We start from the raw sequence: 20,856 nt of genomic DNA on the forward strand, positions 1-20,856 counted from the left end.
AATATGACAAGTAGGAAGTAGGAGGCCCCGAACCAGATAAGCTTTTAGGGGACTCAAGGAGAGTGTAGCAGTCCTTTCAACTGGAGGATCTGAGGTTAGAAGATTAGTGATGATTGAGTTTAGCTTGTCTTTAATAGAAGAATGTATGTGGGGGCAGAAATTAAGAGAAATATGGTTAAAAGAGGAGAACAAAAATATTAAATTCTTTTATAAAATGGCCAATGCGTGGAAAAATGGAAATTTCTTATCTAAAGTTAAAAGTGAATGGAAGATGGTTGAAGTTGATTTCAAGAAGGCGGCATCCAAGGTCGCCCAAAATCTCTTCTATGAACTTAGGAAAGGGAGATCTAATAATGTAAGTGGTAGTTTTAGATTACGATGATCTAGAAACTTGGAGTTATCATTCTTTGAAGAGGAAGTTCTAGCTGCCCTGTTTAGCTTGTATGGGGATAAAGCTCTAGGAATTGATGATTTACTACGATGTTTTGTCATATGAGCTGAGATTTTGTAAAACATAGAGTGATGGGTTTTATTAGGGAGTCATTTCTTAACTGCTACTTCAAGAGAAGTCTAAATGCCACTCCTGTGATGTTATTTCCTAAGAAAGGCAAAACTAATGACTTCAAAGATTTCAAACCTATTAACTTGGTTGGGAGGTTGGATAACCTTCTAGCTAAGTCTTGTCTACTAGACTTAAAATGGTAATGGATAAATTTTCAATATATCAACATGCATTTTTGGAGGATAGACAAATTTTAGATACAACCCTTGCTGGTAATAAGGCCTCAAAAAGGTTGAAGAGTTCAAATAATGGGGTTATCAACAAGCCGCACATTCAAGTGTATGACCACATAACTTGAAACTTTTTGTCAGCCATTTTTGGATAAAATGAACTTTGGTCACAAGTGAGTGAGATAGATCAAATGGTGTGTTTTTAGGATGAAATTATCTATTCTTGTCAAACGTGTCCCACATGTTTTTTTAGAGCTCTAGGGACTTAAGGTAGGAAACCTTCACTCACCCAACTTTTCATTTCGGCAATATAGTCTCCCCTTGATTCTAACAAGAGCTAAGAAAGGGGCTTTATCTCTAGCCATGGAACGAAGGAAGAGATAAGGAGGGGATGGAAGTTTCCCATTTGTTGTTCCTCATAGCATACTTTTTTCAAAAGTATTTAGAGCACTTAAGTTAGGCCTTCATGTGGTTCAAGGCAATATTCAGATTAAAAATAACCATTGAAAAGAGTGAGGTTATATTGGTAGGGGAAGTCATAAATGTGAAAGACCTAGTTTTTGTGTTAAAAAGCAAGGTTAGGAACCTTGCCATCAAATATTCAAGCCTTCCTTTAGGAGATCCTCTCAAATTTGTAAGTGCTCGGAATACGATAGAAAAGAAATTCTAGGGAAAGCTTGTTTTATGGAAGAGACAATACTTTAGAAGGAGCAATACTCACTTCGAGTAAAAGCTCATTAGCAACACATGCTCATCTAGTTTGTCTCTTCTCTTCATTCCTAAAACGGTGACTTTGAGGCTCCTTTGGGGTGAGGCATCCTTCAAGAAAAAACCCAATCTTATTAATTGTAAAGTGGGCAAACAGAAGAACATTACGAGAATTGATTCAATTCAGAGCAATGAAGTGAAGCACTGAAGCCAGGGAACATTATATGTATGTAGCTAAAGCATTTATAATCCCCATTTTCAGATCACCGAATAAAAGCAATTAAAAACATCTTCAATCTATATGTGCCAGCATGACCTACATTCTCATCCATTCCTTCTGCCTGTTCTTGTGGTTCACACTGGTTTTTGATAGACCCATAGACAGTTTCAAGAGAGAGTGCTGCTGATTTCAAGTGCTGGTATTAAAACTCAAACAGCAGAATGTAGCTCAAGTTCTACTCCGGCTGAGGCACATTTCAAGATATATAGTCAGCATAAATACTATGGAAATAATTTCAAACAAAAGATATAAAGGCAAAAGAGGTATATGGTCAAAGATGCAAATCCAACAGTATCACATAACGGTCACATTCTTCAAAACAACAGAAAAAATAACTTCAGAAGTTTATACTGCAATCAATGTCTTCCCTAATGAAGAAACTCGCTTAAAACTACTATATCAAAGCCACACCAAAAAGGGTTCCAAAATCAAGCATTTCAATGAGTATATCTCCAATCTCAAGTCCAGTAACTTTGAAAGAAAAGGCGGTCATTCTAGAGACAAAGAACCCAACTGATCAGCTGCATTGGTAGCCTGCTGCTGCTGAGCCACATTCCTCAGAACCTCCATAGCCTCTGCAACCTTGGCTTTCAGAGCATCAGGGGACTCGAGCAAGTGCAAGACCTCGGTCTGGTCCATCTCAAGAAGCATGCCAGTCACTTTGGCTGCCATCTCAGGCTCCAGCTGCTCCACAAGTGGGTATAAATTCTCACCCAGCATCTACAGAAACCCAACAAATCAAATTCAGTTATTCAACCAGAAAATCACACATTCAAAAATTCATGAGTGTTTTTCTTTATCATTTCAGGACCATAATACTTCCAAGCATTGCTTGTCATTAACAGGATTTACAGATAGAAAGGTTGTTATCTGATTGATTTGACTACTATATGATTCTTTTTAAAAATACTTCAAAAAATCTAGATTACAACTTCAATAAAATATTGCCCACATATAGACAGATCATTTGTCTATCTATGCATGTAAAATCAAACAAAGCCACCCATATTTGTTTGAGTTGCCCAATTGATTGATCATGCTTCATGCATACAGAGCTCTAATAACTGTCATATGTTGATAAAATTAAAAAAAAAAAAAATGAAATTCAATCCCAGGCTTTCATTAATGGAACTTATCCATCCATTTCATAAAATCTAGTATCTTGGTTAAAGCTATATATACTGTCATAGCTTCTGTAACCCCACACTGCATAATTAAAATGTTTTTACCACCCCCCTGGAAAACCAAAAGATTATATATACACTTACCGTCCGCTGCTCAGCAGGAGGAGCATTTGCAAGGGCCGTAGCCAAAGCCCCGACTGGTATTGATTGAGATATTGCTGCATCATGCAATGGCATGCCACCCATATCATATGGAACAGAAACCATGCCTCCAGCAACACCTGGCATTGGAACATCGGATAGACCACGCCCTGGAGGGTAGCGGAAGACACGCCCCCTTGGAAGCATCTGTCATCCACACAGGCCACCAGACATAATATTATCCTAAATGCACAAACTAATATCACAGATCAAACAGTAGAAAATGAAAAGGTGATAACCAACCTGCTGCTGCATCAGGGGAACTTGCTGCTGGGTTTGTTGCATAGGAACAGCTCCAGCACGTCTGCCACCTGGACGCTGACCCTGCTGCCCCTGTTGAACAATTGGCACAAAGAAATTCGGCATAGGAGGTCCAGCAGGCCTCATGCCAGGAACAAGCTGTTGTTGATACCCAAATCCAGGCTGAAAAAACATAAGCCCATAGAAACCAAACTTGTTACTAAAATATTGGCATCGTCTTATCCAGCACTTGGATCATTTCAAGGAAAAAGTATGAATGGAGAAATTTTCATTTATTTGAAAAGGAGAAAAACTTATAGGTCATATCAATCCAGAAGATCCAAAAGGAGTGGAATTTTTTTTAAAAATAAATAAATAAAAAAGCTTGTTAACTCTAAGTTACTATTCTCCTTACGCTTTTTTTTTTTTATCAGATACTTATGCTAACTATTTGAGACATAATTTCAAATGTAATGTTCTGAATCCCTTTCAACAACATCAGAGTGCTACTCTCTATCCATAACTAAATTTCTGAACCTAGAGAATTATCTCATCCTAGCACCACTTTTCTTTTCTTGAGAGGCACCACCATTGTTTTGCATGCCTTATAACTACTACTTGATGCCAGATCCCATGCCATTTAGGACCATGAGTTCAGTTAAGAATATATACTTTTAAATCATTGTCTCATTAGATACAAGAATGAGATATGAATACAGAGAAAACACAACAAAGAATCACAAACAAAAGACGAATGTGTCCAACTATAAATAACTAAACACATTAAAGACCCCATTAACAACAAAAACAATTATCCATGGCTTTAAATAATATTTCCAATAATCTTTTGTGAATAAATAAAAACAGTGAAAAGACTGGATAAATCAGTGCATGAACAAAACCCTTTAGAAGAACAAAAATGCTTCAAACATTATACAACATATTCTACTCTCCACATAGTTGACTGATCCATCAACATCAGAATGACTTAGAAACTTAAACATTGAAGTCCTTGCATGACAACCATGGTTAGATACTCCAGAAATTGCTGCCTAATTTTGTAATATAACAATTACAAATATTATATATTAGAGAATTCTCAGTGAAATCTTTCTACTCTACCTTGGAGGTGGAGAGAGAAGTGCCATTCCCCTCAAGGATAGCATGGGGCTCATGGGCTCCAACCAAAGTAGATTTCTTTGCAAGGGAAGTGGCATGGAGAAGGATCCTAACCAAAGACCAAGATGGTTTTTGGTGAGTTATTATTATATGTTTAAAAAGTGAAAAAGAATCGGTTAACCATCTCCTCATCTATGGGGTAATGGCACTTTCCATTCTCTTAAGGATTGCCTTATTTCCAGCCTATACATGTGGTCTTGCGGGTCTCTTTAAGATGATATTCAAGCTGATTCCCCATCCTTGATAGACTTCAATAAGTGGTTGTGCCCTAAGTATTAAATTAAGCTTGTGGTTGTCGATTGTTTCTTTTTTACTTTTTATATGCATACTTGTGTATAAGGTGTGTGCCCCATTTTTTTCATTGCCACTTTTAATATATTCTCATTTGCTTATTTAAATAAAAATAAATTAATTAATAAATAATATATATATATATATAAATGAGAGAATATATTAAAAGTGCCTAAAAAAGGCACACCAAAGCACACAATGTATATAAATCAAGCCAACACAAGGTAGAGAGCAAACAAAAAAACAATCTCCCTCTCCTTTGTTGGAGCTCAACCAATCCCTAAAGCATATTATGGTCATAAAAAGATCATCTATATACACTCTAGCCCCCTCCAAAGTAACACATTCGCTTGATCCTATTCTTCTACGCCTTCAAAAACCCTCCTATTTCTTTACTTCCATAATGTCTAAAATAAACATAGAACAAGGTAGACTTTCCCAACTCCAAATGAAATGAAACCTCTTTCTAGTAATTCCATCCTAATGGTTGCTAATGATCAAGACCTTAAAAAAGGGGCATAAAGTAAGTTGGGCCTAAAGCAGGATTGTGCTTTAAATCAAGTTTAAATTACCCCCTTAAATCACTTTTGCATTGACTAATTCCTCCCACCGTATAACTCACCACCTACCAAACCACCTTTTCCATTGAAAGAGAACTCGATAGCCTAAGATAAGATGCAAAGGCACCAAATATCAAATATTACAACCCTAATCCCAACTACCAACTCGATGGCAATAACAACTTCTCTAACTTATGCCATCTTGTTTGTCCAAATTTATCTTTACAGTAAAGTTATTTCAACCATATCAAAGCACCCCTGAAAGATCTAATCATCTAATCCACTCCACCACAACCCAAGATAAAAGAAACAAGTGTCTTGTGCATATAAATTCTAAGAAGCAAAGCTACAATCCCAAAAAAGGTTACTTTACCATCCCAAGAATTGTAAGGGTGAGATTAGAGAAGATTCAAAGGGATTTTTTATGAGGAGGGACCTTAGAGAATAAAATACACTTAGCCAAGTAGTCAACCATTTGTAAAGAAAAATTGAAAGAAGGACTAGGTGTTCATTCTCTTCCTTTGATCAATATGGCCATTCTTTGCAATGGTGTTGGTGATCCCTTTAGTGAAAAACATTCATTGTGGAAGAAAATCATAAGGGGAAAGTTTGGGGAGGAAAAAGGAGGTTTGGGTCAATAGCGGTGAGAGATTCCTATGGGGTTGGGTTTTGGAAAGAGATTGGGAAGCGGTGAAAATTTTTTAAAACGAAGATTTCCTTTGCGGTGGGTAATGGGAGTAGGGTGAAGTTTTGGAAAGATGTGCAGTGAGGAGCCCTTATGTGAGACTTTCCCGTCCTTGTTTGCCCTATTTGATTTGAAGAAGGCATGGGTAGCTGATTTTTGGAAGCAACATGGAGAAAGAGGAAATCGAAACTTCCATTTTGTTAGGAACTAGAATGATTCGGAGTTAGGTGTCATGGAACAATTCCCATCTAAAGTCTAAGGACAAACAATGAAGAGGGAGGAGGAGGATGGAGTAGTTTGGAAGGGAGATAACAAAGGGGTCTTCCTTGTAAGAGGGCTTTACTTTATGTTGGAGACAAATTATACCATCCTTTTCTCTTTAAAGATAATATGGAACTCGTGGATTCCTTTTAAGGTGAGTTTCTTCACTTGAGAGGCTTGCTAAGGAAAGATATTGACCCCATTTGATTTGAAGAAGGCATGGGTAGCTGATTTTTGGAAGCAACATGGAGAAAGAGGAAATCAAAACTTCCATTTTGTTAGGAACTAGAATGATTCGGAGTTAGGTGTCATGGAACGATTCCCATCTAAAGTCCAAGGACAAACAATGAAGAGGGAGGAGGAGGATGGAGTAGTTTGGAAGGGAGATAACAAAGGGGTCTTCCTTGTAAGAGGGCTTTACTTTATGTTGGAGACAAATTATACCATCCTTTTCTCTTTAAAGATAATATGGACCTCGTGGATTCCTTCGAAGGTGAGTTTCTTCACTTGAGAGGCTTGCTAGGGAAAGGTATTGACATTGGATTAGCTTCAAAGAAGAGAGTGGACATTGACAAATAGGTGTGCATTGTGTAAAGAGGAGTCATGACTCTATTGATCATATCCTCCTTCATAGTGACAAGGCGAGAATCTTATGGCAGCTGGTGTTCTTCATTTTTTATATTTGGTGGGTTATATATGAGTCACTTAGGGAGACTCTCCTAGGTTGGCATGACTCTTTTGTAAACAGAAGGCGTAGTAAGGCTTGGAGAGTTGCTCTTCGTATTTTCTGGACAATCTGGAAGGAAACAAATAAGAGATTCTTTGAATGTGAGGAATTGTTAGATCAAAGGCTAAAATATTTCCCTTCTTTCCTTCTATTAATATATTTCTCTTCGTTTCTGATCAAAAAAAAAAAAGGCTAAAATATTTCCCTTAACAATTTCTCTATGGGTTAGGGTGTATATAGGCAGAAGTTATACTCATTTGGTTGATTCTATAGATCGGTTGGGTCTTGGATGAGGAAGAGAGTATTTGTGTACCCTCTTTCTTGTTTTTGTTTGGTGCTCTTTGTATAGGACTCATGTACTCTTGTGTGCTTTTAGCGTTTATTAATAAACTCTCTTTACTTATAAAAAAAATAAAAATAAAGTTACTTTAATCCTCCCTCCCACAAGGCCAAAAAACTAATTGTTTTTTCCCTTTTTTTTTTTTGTAGATTGATAATATTAATCTAGTATACATCGTGGGCTCATATCATGATAGCTAAAGCTTCTAGGAATGTTAATCACTTGACACGATATCAAAGTTCTAGTTACTTGGAGGTCTTGAGTTTGAGTCTTTCCCTATCTATTTATTTTTGTCTATTAGCTGCTTAAGATGGTATCATAGTTATAATTAACTGGAAGTCTCTAGTTCAAGCCTCTCTAACCATATTTCGCATCAACTTATCTAAAATTACAGCACATGAGCGAGGGAGATATTAATAAGATATACATTGTAGGTCCATATCTTTTAGGCAAGTTGGTTTGCTTGCCCCAAAAATTGCATTTTGATTAGCAAACACCACATAACCTACAATTAATCTAAGCTTACAAGCCAAATGTTTCATTAGTCAAAGGTTAACACATGGAGGAGTCTAAATCAAAGTTTTCAAAGGTAAAAGCATAAGGCAAGGCATTTTTGTGTCCATGAGGCGAGGCGTAAGCCTCAAAGTGTTGAGGCATAAGCCTTTTGAGACCCTCATTTTTTGTAATTAATAAATATTTTAAATAAAATTGCATCAATAAAAAACATGAAAAATAATCCATTAGAATTATAAAAGTAACCATATTGTACAGCAATCTAATAATTCAATAAATCAAAATAATTTTATTTTATTTAATTTTAATTTGTCGTTCAAAAAAGCAACAAAAATAATAACAATAATAATGAAAACATGTTTCTGTGGAGTGTGGACTGTGGGCGTGAGGGCAGAAAGTGAGAAGTGGTGATTTGAGAAAAAAGAGTAAAAAAATTCAGTGTGTGGTGAGGCAAGACAAAAAAATTAAAAGAGTGGAAAGAAACAAAAATAATATACTCAAATGTGTGGTCGTGGGGTGAGGAATATAAAACAATATAAATATTAAAAAAGAGTTCCGAGTGTAAGTGGTGTGGTGAGATTGTTGGGTGAAGTGAGAGAGAGAGAAGTGAGACTGAGAGGAGAAGCTCCGCAGAAAAAGAAGACAACACCTTTCGAGATAAGGAAGAAGCTCTGCCACAAAACATCATCATGGGGTGATGTCGCAGAGTGAGGATGGAGTAGGCTGTTCCGTCTTAGCAAGGAGATTGTCGAAGAAAAGTTGGATCTTCAATCAGCCAATGACGCGGAGAGTTAGGGTTAGGTTTCTCTCAATTTCTTTCTCTATTCTGTTTTCTCTTTGAGAGTTTGAGGATTTAGGGGTTAAATGATAGGTTTTCTTCAAAAGTTCTTGTTTTTTGGGTTGGCCACCTCAACAACCAAAAGGCTCACGCATCTAACTATGAGGAGTAAAAGGCATATGCAGAGTGCGTCTCAAAAGGGCCTTAGGCCAAAACGCGTGCGCCTTTCATGTGCTGCCTTTTTTTTTTTCAACGCCTCAAGGCGTTTTCTGGACGCCTCACCTTAGAGCGCGCTTCAAGGCACACCTCAGCAATGCTTTTCAAAACACTGGTCTAAACCCTTTCAGCAGGATGGGAAGTGCACAACTGACAGAGAGAGCTACTACAGGCCAGTTGGAGGAGTGGTTAAGAACTGATAATATAAAAGAAAAAGCCACCTTAACCATCTATATACCCAGACCCCTGTTTCACAAGGTAATCAGAGATTTCAGCTTAACACAGTGATTCACTCCCTAACCAACCAACAGAAGTGCTCAAGCAAAGTAAAATCAATGCATTTTTTCAAACGTCAGATTAGAACTGTACTGTCATACAAAAACTCAGTGTTAATTCCCTTCTTCTGGAAAATAATGTCATCAAATCACCATTAATAAGCAACGCTTGGCATTTATCTCAAACTACATGCACAAACAAGAAATTGATATATGGCACCACAGCTTCTCAATGGATGAGCTCTATGAAACAGAGGAAAGCATCTACCCAAACTCCTTAACCAAACAGAACTTTCAGATAAGAATGCTCATTTAAATGATCCAAAGAATGCTATGAACTTTTATAATATATCCAATAAAGGAACCAAAAATGTTAAGGATGCAAATGTCAAGAGAAAAGGATTACTTGAGGAGGAATAATAGCAGGTGGCGCTTGACCGTAGAACATTTGTTGTCCAAGACCAGGACCACTGGGTGGATACATTGGCAAACGAGGAACAACGGAAGGTGGCATTGGAACAGGACGCATTTGAGAAAATTGAGCCTGAAAAAGCAAATGGAAATTTGGCTTAAGCATGAAGAACCACACAACTACCAGGCATCAGAATAACCCCATGACTATAATGCCCATTTGACATGTGCTCACATGAGAAACGCTTCCAACACTCTCAACATAGAAGATGGTGCAGGGTAAAAAATCTAACTCATTGCATGTGTCTCCCATTCTTTTTGGCAAATAGCCCATATGAAAATGAATTTAGGTATTCTAGGAGAAAAGCACACAGCATTTATATGTTGCAACATCATTATAATCAGTACCATCCTTTTCTGTTCAATTCCAGTTAGTTGAGAGTTCAAAACAATGAAAAAACAAAAACATAAATACCTGCAACCTTGCTCTTCTATCTTCTTTACGTTGCGCAAGGGCAACATATAAAGGTTTGCTAACAACCATTTTGCTATTCATCTCAGCAAGCTATCAAAACAAAGAAATATATATTATTTTTTTTATAAGAGGAAAAATATGTAAAGGTTTTCACCAACACACACAATCAAAACAACTCACAGCTCTAGATGCCTCCTCAGGAGATGAGAATGCAACAAACCCTGATCCTCTACTTAAACCATTGGGATCTCGCATAACCTGTCGAGATATCAAAGGAATACAAAGCTTCAGCAAATAGATTAAAAGGATTGCTTATGCAGGTATTTTCCTGTTCAAGAAATAGATGCTACAGACCTTGCATGAAGTAATTGTACCAAACTGAGCAAACAATTCCTTTAGTTTATCATCACCAATGCTATCATCTAAATTTTTGATGTAGAGGTTTGCTCCTTGAAATTTGTCAACTGCCTCCTTCATATTCTGTTCAAATCGACTTTTTAATTCAATTTCCCTTTCAGATTTTTTCTGGGCCTTCCCAACATACCACTCCTTATCATCAAATTTCTGCCCATTAAGAGCCTCAACAGACATAGCAGCATCATCCACATTCTCAAAGTTGACAAATCCAAAGCACTTTGATTTTCCATCACCATCTCTCATCACCACAACACTAGTGATTGGCCCAAATTCACCAAAAATTCTCGTCAGATCTTCTTCTGTCATTCCTTCAGAGATATTTTTCACAAACACATTATTGAATTTTTCCTTGTTGATTGTACTCTCCCGTTCCTGCTTACGAACAAACGGTCCCACAAAAACTTGCTTATCATTCAAAAGCATGCCATTCAGCTTGTCAATTGCTTTCTGGGCAGCCTCCTCACTATCAAATTGTACAAAACCATGGCCTTTTGACATTCCAGATGCATCAGTGGCTACCTTACATGAGAGAATGTTACCAAATGCGGAAAAAGTGTCATGCAATGCTTTGTGGTCAATCCCTTTATCCAAATTCTGGCAAGTTCAAAGCATATGTTAACTTGGTCAGGAAACAAAACAAATGAAACCTGAAAAACCCTTTCAATCTAAGTGAGACCACATGCATTAAGCACAAAACCAAAAGATATTAATACCTTAATAAATATATTTCCAGTTCCACTTTTGCGGATACTAGGGTCACGATGGGAATACATAATCCTAATTGGCTTTCCATTGAGAGGAGTGAAATTCAACACATCCAATGCCCTTGCAGCTGTCAAAATATAAATTAAAATATGTAAGAAACAGAAATTGAAAAGAAGATTGGGAAATTTTCACCTCAGTTCATAATGACTAAGAAAAATAAAATAAAATAAAAACATAATATCTCATGGAACTTATATACAAAACCATCAATCTATCACATGTAACAAGTGATCTTAGAAATTATTAATAACTCTCATATTTTTTCGTATCTATTGGACCTTGGAAAAGCAGTTATACCCTATGTTGTATGTAAGATAAAATAAAAAAACATAATATCTCATAGAATTTACATACAAAACCATAAATCTACCACATGTAACAAGTGATCTTAGAAATTATTAATAACTCTCATATTGTTTCCTATCTTTGGAGCTTGGAAAAGCAGTTATACTCTGTGTTGTATGTAAGAAAAAAATAACCTTTTTATAGGAAATTAGGGTAATTGCAATAGAATAAATGCCCAACAAAAAAAGAGGGTGCAACCCATGTGCACACAAAGTATCCAAGAAATGACCAAACAGAAAAGAAAAAAGCAGTCTGACAACAACAAGATATTGTCTTACAAGGTATTGTCTACTCATTCTTTCCACAATGTAAATGGGCCATATTATCTCCTCTGAGAGAGAATAAGGACAAGGAACGAAATATACAATAAGGAAAATTTTAACAAGGGAAACCATTCCTGATTCTTTCTTTCTTCCCTCTCCTTCCTTCAAAGATCCAAAAGGAGCTTAGTTCACCAAGTTCACCTCAAAATACTCAGCAATATGCTCTTAAGCAGTGGCCACTTATCAAACATGTTTCCATTTGTAAGAACAGAACAACACATTCAGAGAAGTCAGTTAGTCACGTTTAAATGACAATATCTCACTTCTGCCTTCTTCTTACCAATCTCTCACTTCTACAATGTGAAGTTCAAATTGTATCAATTAACTATTCACTCTTGCACTTCTAGTTAATTATAAAGTAACATTAAGTTTTTGTTTTCCATAGACCAACCCTCTGTTTCATGGGTAGAAACTTATACTCTTAATAGAAATCCAAAATATCCAAACAAGCCAGTAAAATGAAAACAGGGATGGAAACTAAATAAATACATAATCTAAACAATTAAATCCACATTTAAATAAATTTTGAATATCAATATCAATAACATAAATAAAATTTAACAGGCTGCATTGGGATCTTCCAAACTATGAGGGAAAAGGAAAAAAACAAATTGAGAACATCAATTTTTCTTGTATGGTTGAGATGGAAAATGTGAAGAAAATGGAAATATAATGAAAATAATGTGAAAAATAACATTTTTAAACTCCTAATATTTGTCCAAGAAAAAATGAACACAATTATAGGCAAGGGCAAAAAGATTGACAAGGCTCAAACTTGTTTCTTTCCTTCACATTTTCGTTTCCTTTCTTTCTTCTGTTACCTTTTCCTTTGCCTCACAATTATTAAGATCTAAACAACACATTAAGAAAACCAAAACAAAAAAAGCAAATTTACACAACTAACCATCTTCGAGGTCCGTATAATTAACATAACCGTAACCAAGTGATCTGTGAGTGGTCGAGTCTCGACAAACCCTAATGGAAACCACCTGAGCTAATTGGCTAAAGAGATCGTGAAGCTGGGAATCAGTCACATTCAAATCCAGATCTCCCACATACAATGATGCTGATGCAAACCTGCTAGGTCCAATGTTTGGCTCATCATTTGTACCAGATAGAAGACCCTCATGATCTTGAACCTCTGCCATTTCACCACCCACTCTTAAAAAATTCAGTTCTCTTTTTTGAAGTTCCCCCCCTCTTTCCTTTCCTCTCCTCTTTTTATGGATATAACTAAACCCTAGCACAAAGAAAATGGCATAATTCGATGGAATCAAACAAAATACACAAAAGCCCTCGTAGATTGTTTCTTTTTCTTTTTCTTTTCTATGAATAATGAATGGGGATGATAGGTGGAAATATTTGCTCAGAGGTTTGAATGAGGATTGAATAGGGTTGATGTTGCCGAGAAGGAAGTATAAGAAAAAAAAACAGAAATGGGGGGTGATGGTTTTAGAGTGAGTACTTTCAATTGCACTATCGACATGGTATGTGAACGTTTAAATAGCTAGGTGGGATGGTTTAAATCCTAGGATGGTTTGGACCCAAAATTTCAGTCATAGGATCAAGTAGGTGATCTAGTTGACGCCAAAATAGTGTTTGCATAAGGTGTTCTCAAACTTTTCCAAATCAAATATAAGGGCTATCACCACACCTATAGAGATACATGTACAAGGGTATTGCACATGATTTGCACATGCTCTATATTCCATGTTATTTATTGTTTATATCGTTTTCATTTTTATTTTTTTTATAACAAACTTTTTATGGCCACGCCCTTAGAACTCTCCATGGAGACCCAAACCTCGGGGTGTTGACAACCCCAAAACAACTAGCATCGAATGAATTCAAGATATCATCAATGACAGGATTCGAACCCAGGACCATGTGTTGCTTACTGGGATCATACTTCCAACCAACTAGGCTACCCTAATGGGTTTATATCATTTTCAATTATGAAGTGATACTTCACAATATACTAAGCAATGGATCACATGATCCATATATTCTTGTTGAGAAATGAAAGTGCTCAAGAGTAAAAAAATATTTCTTTTGACTTAGTTAAGAAATTGCACACAATTTGCACATGTTGTAAATCTCATGTAAACCATTCGGTATTTATCAATTTTCACTATAAATGTATCACATCATTCAATTAGTTATGATGCTCCTTTCTAAAAAAAATTCTCATCCTTCCTGCTTTTGTACAAATCTATTACTTTCTTTAATACAAGTATAGATATAGTTATAATACATGATACTTCATATTACTTACTTTCTTGTTGTTCACATGATCATGTTGAGAGCAATGCTATACCACCAATTTTTTATGATGAGTTCTAAAAATTCATAACACAAATATTAGGAATTGATGCTCAACCTAGTTTATGGCCAAGAAGAAATGAAAAGGCAAATAATTTGGACAGGCTTTAATCTTCACAATAGATTGCAAAAGAATTGTTGGATGATTCATCATATATGAAAGAAGCGTATTGAGTTAGTTTGAGGCCAAACCCAAGCCATTTTGCACAAAGCCTGACTCAGAAAAACCCAACCTCCAACTAGTGAATAAGAAATCAATAATGAAAAATAATAAAGGAGTTAAAAGGTAAGGTTCTCCCATGAATTTGAAGGTAAAAGAAGGAGAAGGCAGAATAATGAACCATTGTCTGAACTTCCCCATTATTAAAGCATTAAGAACTATATGAGCTAGAGAAATTTCAAAACATGACAAATAATTTTGATGACAAGAAGAAAAGAATTTGAACAAAAACCCAAACAAGAATTAGGAAGAGGAAGACTGACATAGCTCGCAAAATTATATATATGATTTGTCTAGGGATGTATGCATGAGGAATGAGGATTGATTTACATGTGTACTTGTGAAGCGTGTAATTGTCCCTGCATAGGTATGTGTTGCAAATTGCTCTTACCTAGTCTTTTGTCCATCAAGCAATGGTTTTGTTGAAGTTTTGGGTCAGGTGTGAAATGAGTTTCTGGGTTTGGCATGGAAGAATGAAGGAACCATGTAGGTTCTGGATCTCTCTCCCTCCTCTCTCTCTCCAATCTGAACAATTGGGGTGAATGTAAGGTCAAGTTGATCAACTAAAACCTGTCCCAAAAGGGTGGGTTGGGCTTGACTGAATCCATTACTTTGGACCTGATTTATTGGTATGATAAGGTTAAATTTGTAATTCCATGTTCAAAAGTCAGCCATTCTTTGGCACACGAGAGCAAAAATATGTTTGAACATCACTTGTTTTAAAGTAAACAGTGGCACTTGCCTATTCTGTAGACATTTCGATTATTCTTGGGCTTGACTATCACGGAACTAGATTCCTTTGCATAGAGATGTTTTTCTTAATAGGTAAGAACAAATAGTATATATAAATAAAAAAGGAAATGTCAAAACAGCATCCTAAAGTATACAAGAAGTATACATCGGCCATCCAAATGCTCACCCAAGCGGGAGAGGAAGAGAAACAAAAAATATCACCTGCCCTCACTTAGAACCTAGCCAATCAACAAAGCTAACAAGAGAAATAGGGTCCATATCTACAAACACCCTAGACCAAGACCACAAATTACAAACAAAAGAATTTTTCATCCTTTGGACTAAAAACTCCTAATTATCAAATGTTAGCATGCTCCTTTCCTTCCACACCATCCAAAAAGATACATAATGGGCCGCCTTCCAAGACTTTTTGCGGGCTTTACCCACAAAGGAGATGTTGTTTCCATTTTGGTTAAAAAGATCCAGTAAGGGTAGTGTTGGAATGGAATTGTAAGCACCCTTTACTTCAAATGATCTACCATATTAAGCCAATACTTTCTTTTTGCTGTTCAATTTTCCATAGAGAAGTTATTTCCATTTTTTTCTTAAAAAAGATCTGGTAGGCTGTTGTTGGAACAGAATTGTAAGCACACGAAGAAGCACCATTGACTCCATCTAATCTGTAGCATATCAAGCTAAAACATTTTTGCTAGTCAATTTTGATGTCCCTCTCCTTGATGTCCACTTGGTAAACTTTCTTCTCTCTTCTATGTTCCTACAAAGGCTTGTTAGGTGCATCAAATGCAAAATTATAAGATCCACCCTGTAAAGTTATCATCCATGTATACATTGAAGTTTTAAATTTAATAAAAACAAAACAGTAACACTTAATGAGCTGCTATCGTTAAAACAATGTGGGATAAGAACATGGAACATGATATATGATTCCCATTTACCCCATATTTTATTAACAACTCAATAGTTTATCCCGAGTTTTTCTCATATCCCATTAAATCTCAATGGAAAGATTAAATATACTTATCTCATGGATCAGAAATCTCAGTTCCTCTTACTTTTTTTTTTTTTTTTTGATAGGAATCTCAGTTCCTCTTACTTTCCTCCATCTCTTTTTAATTTATTCAAGTTCTTTCCTTCTCATACTTTTTATTTTGTGATACAAAATTATATTTATATACACAACATAATTAAGGTAACAACAAGCTACAATATAATTTGATGTTTTTTATTTTATATGAAATAATTATACATATTTAATGATGAGATAACATAATGTAATTTGATGTATTATTTCATATGGTTAATATATGACCTGATTTATAATCAATTTAATATGCAATACTTAAAATTATTAATATCATTAATAAATGAACAAAAAGTCATCCGATAGAAATAAGTTCAAAGAAGTCTCCAAATAATGCTTAACATGAGAAATGTTTCATGTTTTTTGTTTTTTCTAAATAGATAACACCAGGGGTAAAAATTTTGTTTTACTTTTTAATGGTAGGCAGAGGGATCCGTAGTACCCAAAGCACTGGAGTGTTCCAGTCCAACATTTGTTTTACTTTTTTAAAATATCAAACACTCGATCTGAGATATGATTTCCAGATCTTTATCTAACAACAAACCAATCATTAACATAGACATTGTATTCTGTGGGAGGTGATATCTCAAGATAATGAATGCAGCCTAAGAGTGACTTCATATTTTCTATCATCAATTATATACAACTATGTTAAGAATTTCACATTTTGTTTGTTATGTCTTCTGCTGATATATTCACGTAATGTATCATTAACAAAGCAATTTGTGTTCTGGGGTAAGAGAAGTTCAATTCAATTCAAAGCTAAATTCCACACACCCCATACCCTGATTTAGAACTACAACAACCGGTGTTGTTAATATCTGAAATTGTTTTGTATACACTACCTTCCCCCCATTGGATGCATCAAACATCTTCTCCATTCTCCAATAAAAAACAGAATCAAAGTTTTGTTTCAATCGCATCTTTAAATTAGGCATCCCATGAAAACAACAATTTCAGTTTCTTTCCAGTATGGGATTCACATTGTGTCAATTAGTTGCCTTAAACTAAGTTTCCACTTGAGACATAAGACCCTAAGCCAGAAAAATCTAGCAAAAATTCCCCCTCCCCCATCTTCAATCAATCCATTCAAATAAAAAATTGAAAATAGAAATAAAGAATCAATTCACATATTAGGCATCAATATAAGCATGTTGATTCAGATGTATTTTCAAAATAACCAAAAAAGAAATGAAAAATCAATCAATCAAAATCCATGCTACTAACCGTCTTGGGGATTGCTATAATTAACATAACCATAACCGAGTGATCTTCGAGTGCTCAAGTCGCGGCAAACCCGAACGGAAACCACCGCTCCCATTTGGCTAAACAGATCGTACAGCTGCGAATCGTTGACATTCAACTCCAGGTCGCCGACATACAACGACGTCGTTACGAACTGATTGCCACCGGCGCCAGCCGCGCCGTTGGGAGCGGGTCCCGGACCCTGAGGCTGAACTTGAACCTGTGCCGCCATCTCAACAACACAGCCAAAAAAATTTTCTCTTTTGCTCACAATTTTATATTTTTTTTGTCCTTTTTTCTCTTCCCCCTCCTCTGTTATTGATAAAACCAAACCCTAGAGAGAAAGAAACTACACCGTACGACTGATTCAAAAGGAACGCACACGAAGACTCGTAGAAATTTTCTTTTTTGTTTTCTTTTCAGGGAGGAGAGGGAAGGATAGGTAGAGATAAATGGTCGGAGGACCGACGGATGACAGAGGAGGTCGTCCCCGGCGACGGCAGCGGAGAAGAAAGTGAGAGCTTTTGAGGGCAGGTTCAACTGCACTGCAGCAGCGGTTGGAGGCGGTGACGATTAAATACTTGCGTGGGTCGGTTCAAACCCTAGGATGATCTATAGGCGGAATCTCAGCCGTAGGATCTGGATTTGACCCCACGCGACCAAGTAGGCTGGATTTTAACGGTTGCTGATTGTAGATAAGGGTGCTCCGAGGTTCTGCGGAACACTGGTGGTCTTTCCAAGCGCTTCAAAGGCGCGTGTCATGCGTGATCGATAGTTGGAACTTGGAAGGAATTAAATGCTCCGAACGCGCGTGAGTGCGAGTTGGCTTTGGAGGTCAAGTACGATATAAAATTTAGTTGAATCATGTATTAATGATATGTTTTGATTCTTTTGAATCCATAACTGTAACTTGATTACCAGCTTAAGCCGGTTTTAGTTTAATTCCCATAATTAAAAAAAAAAAAAACCTTTTTTCCAAGTATAGGAAAATGAAATGGTACCTATCCTAGTAGCACAAACAAGTGTGCTAGGGAATTGTAATATTTAGTAAATATTAATAGAAACATTATTTTTGCTTGCTCTAGAGATTGAATTTTAGGTCGTGTTTGATTTTTGAAAAAAATTAAAGGAAGATATGGGAGAAAAAAATAAAGAAAAAATAGAGAAAATAAAAATAAAAATTATATTTAAAATCAATAGACTTGAAAGGTTCCACCAAAAAGACCTTTAAATTATTATTATTATTATTATTATTATTATTATTATTATTATTGGGATTGTTTTTTAAAAATTCCTTAGTTGAAGAATACTAGAATTTTTTTAATACATGTAGATTAATAGTCTAGAGTTAGAAGTTGTTCTAGAATGTTTCAATTTTGGGATTCCCTAGTTTAGATAGAGATGTTGAGATCATAGCATGACTAATTCTAAGATAACTCGAGCCTTTATTGAAAAGTCGTTTTTCATTGTCGTAAGTCCTACTTTAGTACCATTTCATGTTTGTAATTGGAGAAGGAAAAGAAATTAAAGGGGACCAACCTAAAAGTTGAGGATAAGTTAAATTACTTAATAGGTAGGAAAGTTACTTTTGCATTAAATTTGGTTTCATAAATGATAATTATACCTCACATGTGAATTGTGTAATCAATCAATATATTGAAGTTATTTATCATTAAGAAAATTATAATCTTATATGAAAATTGAATAACACTGATATTATTTGAATTGTTGGAAACTACTGCTCATAGTTGATAAATACTCTCTATTATGATATACTATGTTTTGTTGAGATTAATCGAAATTTGTAACATTAGCAACATTGAGAGTATTGGAGACACTAAAAATTTAGTTTCAAGGCATTATAATGGGTGACTTGAAAACAGACAATAGGGAGAACAACAACCAATATGTGAGTTTTTAAAGGAAAAGTGGTAAAAAAAAAAAAACATATGATGAAAGACCCAAAACACCATCGGAAAGATCCATTCATAAATATAGTGAAGATCGACAAATATCGTAGGGTAGGAATTCCTAAAAATACAAGTATCCATGACTGTAGACAAAGGAAATGTTATATATATATACACGCGTGTGTGTGTATGAAAGTGAAATTTCATGTCTCTAAATGAATTATGGCGTGATACCTTAGGGTAAGAATTCCTAAAATACAAGTATCCATGACCATAGACAAAGGAAATGTTATATATCTATATGTGTGTGTGTGTGTGTGTGTGAAAGTGAAATTCCATGTCTCTAAATGAATTATAGTGTGTTGCTATTATAGGATATTGGAAGGTTGTGTTTGTCCCTTGACTTAGACTGCAACATGAAGGGCCTTATGGATAGGGTTTGCATCCATGAGGGTCATGGGAAGGAAACAAGGTAGAACTAGAGGTTCTAAGGGAAAGTAGACAAGACGTGGCTAGTTAGGGCAACACTTATGCGTAGTAGTGGCATACCACGCTCAGGTCACATACAACAAGTGCACATGCGCACAATGCCCCTACACTAGGTTGCACACACTACCCTCACACACCACCAACCCGTCTATGCACTCCTATGCATAGCAAGCAGGTCACATGCACTACAACAAACCATACTTGATGCAAGGCTTACATGGATTTATTTGATTAATAAATAAATCTATTACTCCTCCTTAAGCATAATTGGTGTCTTTTCTAGGAACTTCAAAAACTGTTAAAAATGGTCTTGAAGAAAGGGAAGTAGGTGACTCAAGGTTGTGAAACCAAGGTTTGATTAATTTCGATTTTGATGATAACAAAATAAGGTTTGAAACTAATGATTATATTTCAAGTGTGATTAGGCAAGAAGATTTCCAAAGTGGCAATCACAAAGACAAAATCAAGTCAAAGGGAAATCAATAAGAAGAAGTCCTCAAAGAGAAATGTTTTTTAAGACCTAAACTTCATAGGATATCTTTGTAAAGTTGTTAGTGCACTAGGTTTTTCATGCATTACATTCTTAATTTATGCACCAAAATCATCCAAAACTAATTTTGTTTTAAATCCTTTAAAATTGGATGATTTCATGTTTTCAACTAAAACCTTGTGTTAAATGTTTTTCAAACTTATTTAAAAGGTTTTAAATTGAAAATGATGGTTGTTGAACCAAAAACAACTCAACTAGTTGAACCGGATGAGGAACCAGTCAACCTGTTTAGCTCAATCGGTCGAATGGTACAAAAACCTTCTCTCTCTTCTAGAACGCTAGTTCAACTGGTCAAGGTTGAACCTCAACCAGTCGAGGTTCAGTCAAGGGGTAGTTGAGATCCAACGGTCACCTGCCAAGTATTAAATGTTAACAGCTAGTCAACCGGTTGACCCCTAACTCGATCGATAGAATCCCCAATGGTTAGTCCGATTGTTTTT

General features: G+C 35.8%; 1 protein-coding gene across 1 annotated transcript; it reads right to left on the reverse strand.

The window, feature by feature from the left end:
- Nucleotides 1-1,969: 1,969 nt before the first annotated feature.
- Nucleotides 1,970-18,326, reverse strand: LOC100241923 (polyadenylate-binding protein 2-like). Its single transcript, XM_002285154.4, has 9 exons — nucleotides 17,450-18,326; nucleotides 11,127-11,245; nucleotides 10,351-11,007; nucleotides 10,177-10,254; nucleotides 9,997-10,086; nucleotides 9,517-9,654; nucleotides 3,289-3,468; nucleotides 2,989-3,192; nucleotides 1,970-2,440 (listed from the first exon to the last, which is right to left on the reverse strand). The coding sequence occupies exons 1-9, from the start codon at nucleotides 17,697-17,699 to the stop codon at nucleotides 2,210-2,212; spliced, it is 1,947 nt and encodes a 648-aa protein (XP_002285190.1). The 5' UTR covers nucleotides 17,700-18,326; the 3' UTR covers nucleotides 1,970-2,209.
- Between the last annotated feature and the right edge of the window lie 2,530 nt (nucleotides 18,327-20,856).

This window comes from Vitis vinifera, chromosome 3, assembly GCF_030704535.1.
Source record: "Vitis vinifera cultivar Pinot Noir 40024 chromosome 3, ASM3070453v1".
NCBI classification, from domain to species: domain Eukaryota; kingdom Viridiplantae; phylum Streptophyta; class Magnoliopsida; order Vitales; family Vitaceae; genus Vitis; species Vitis vinifera.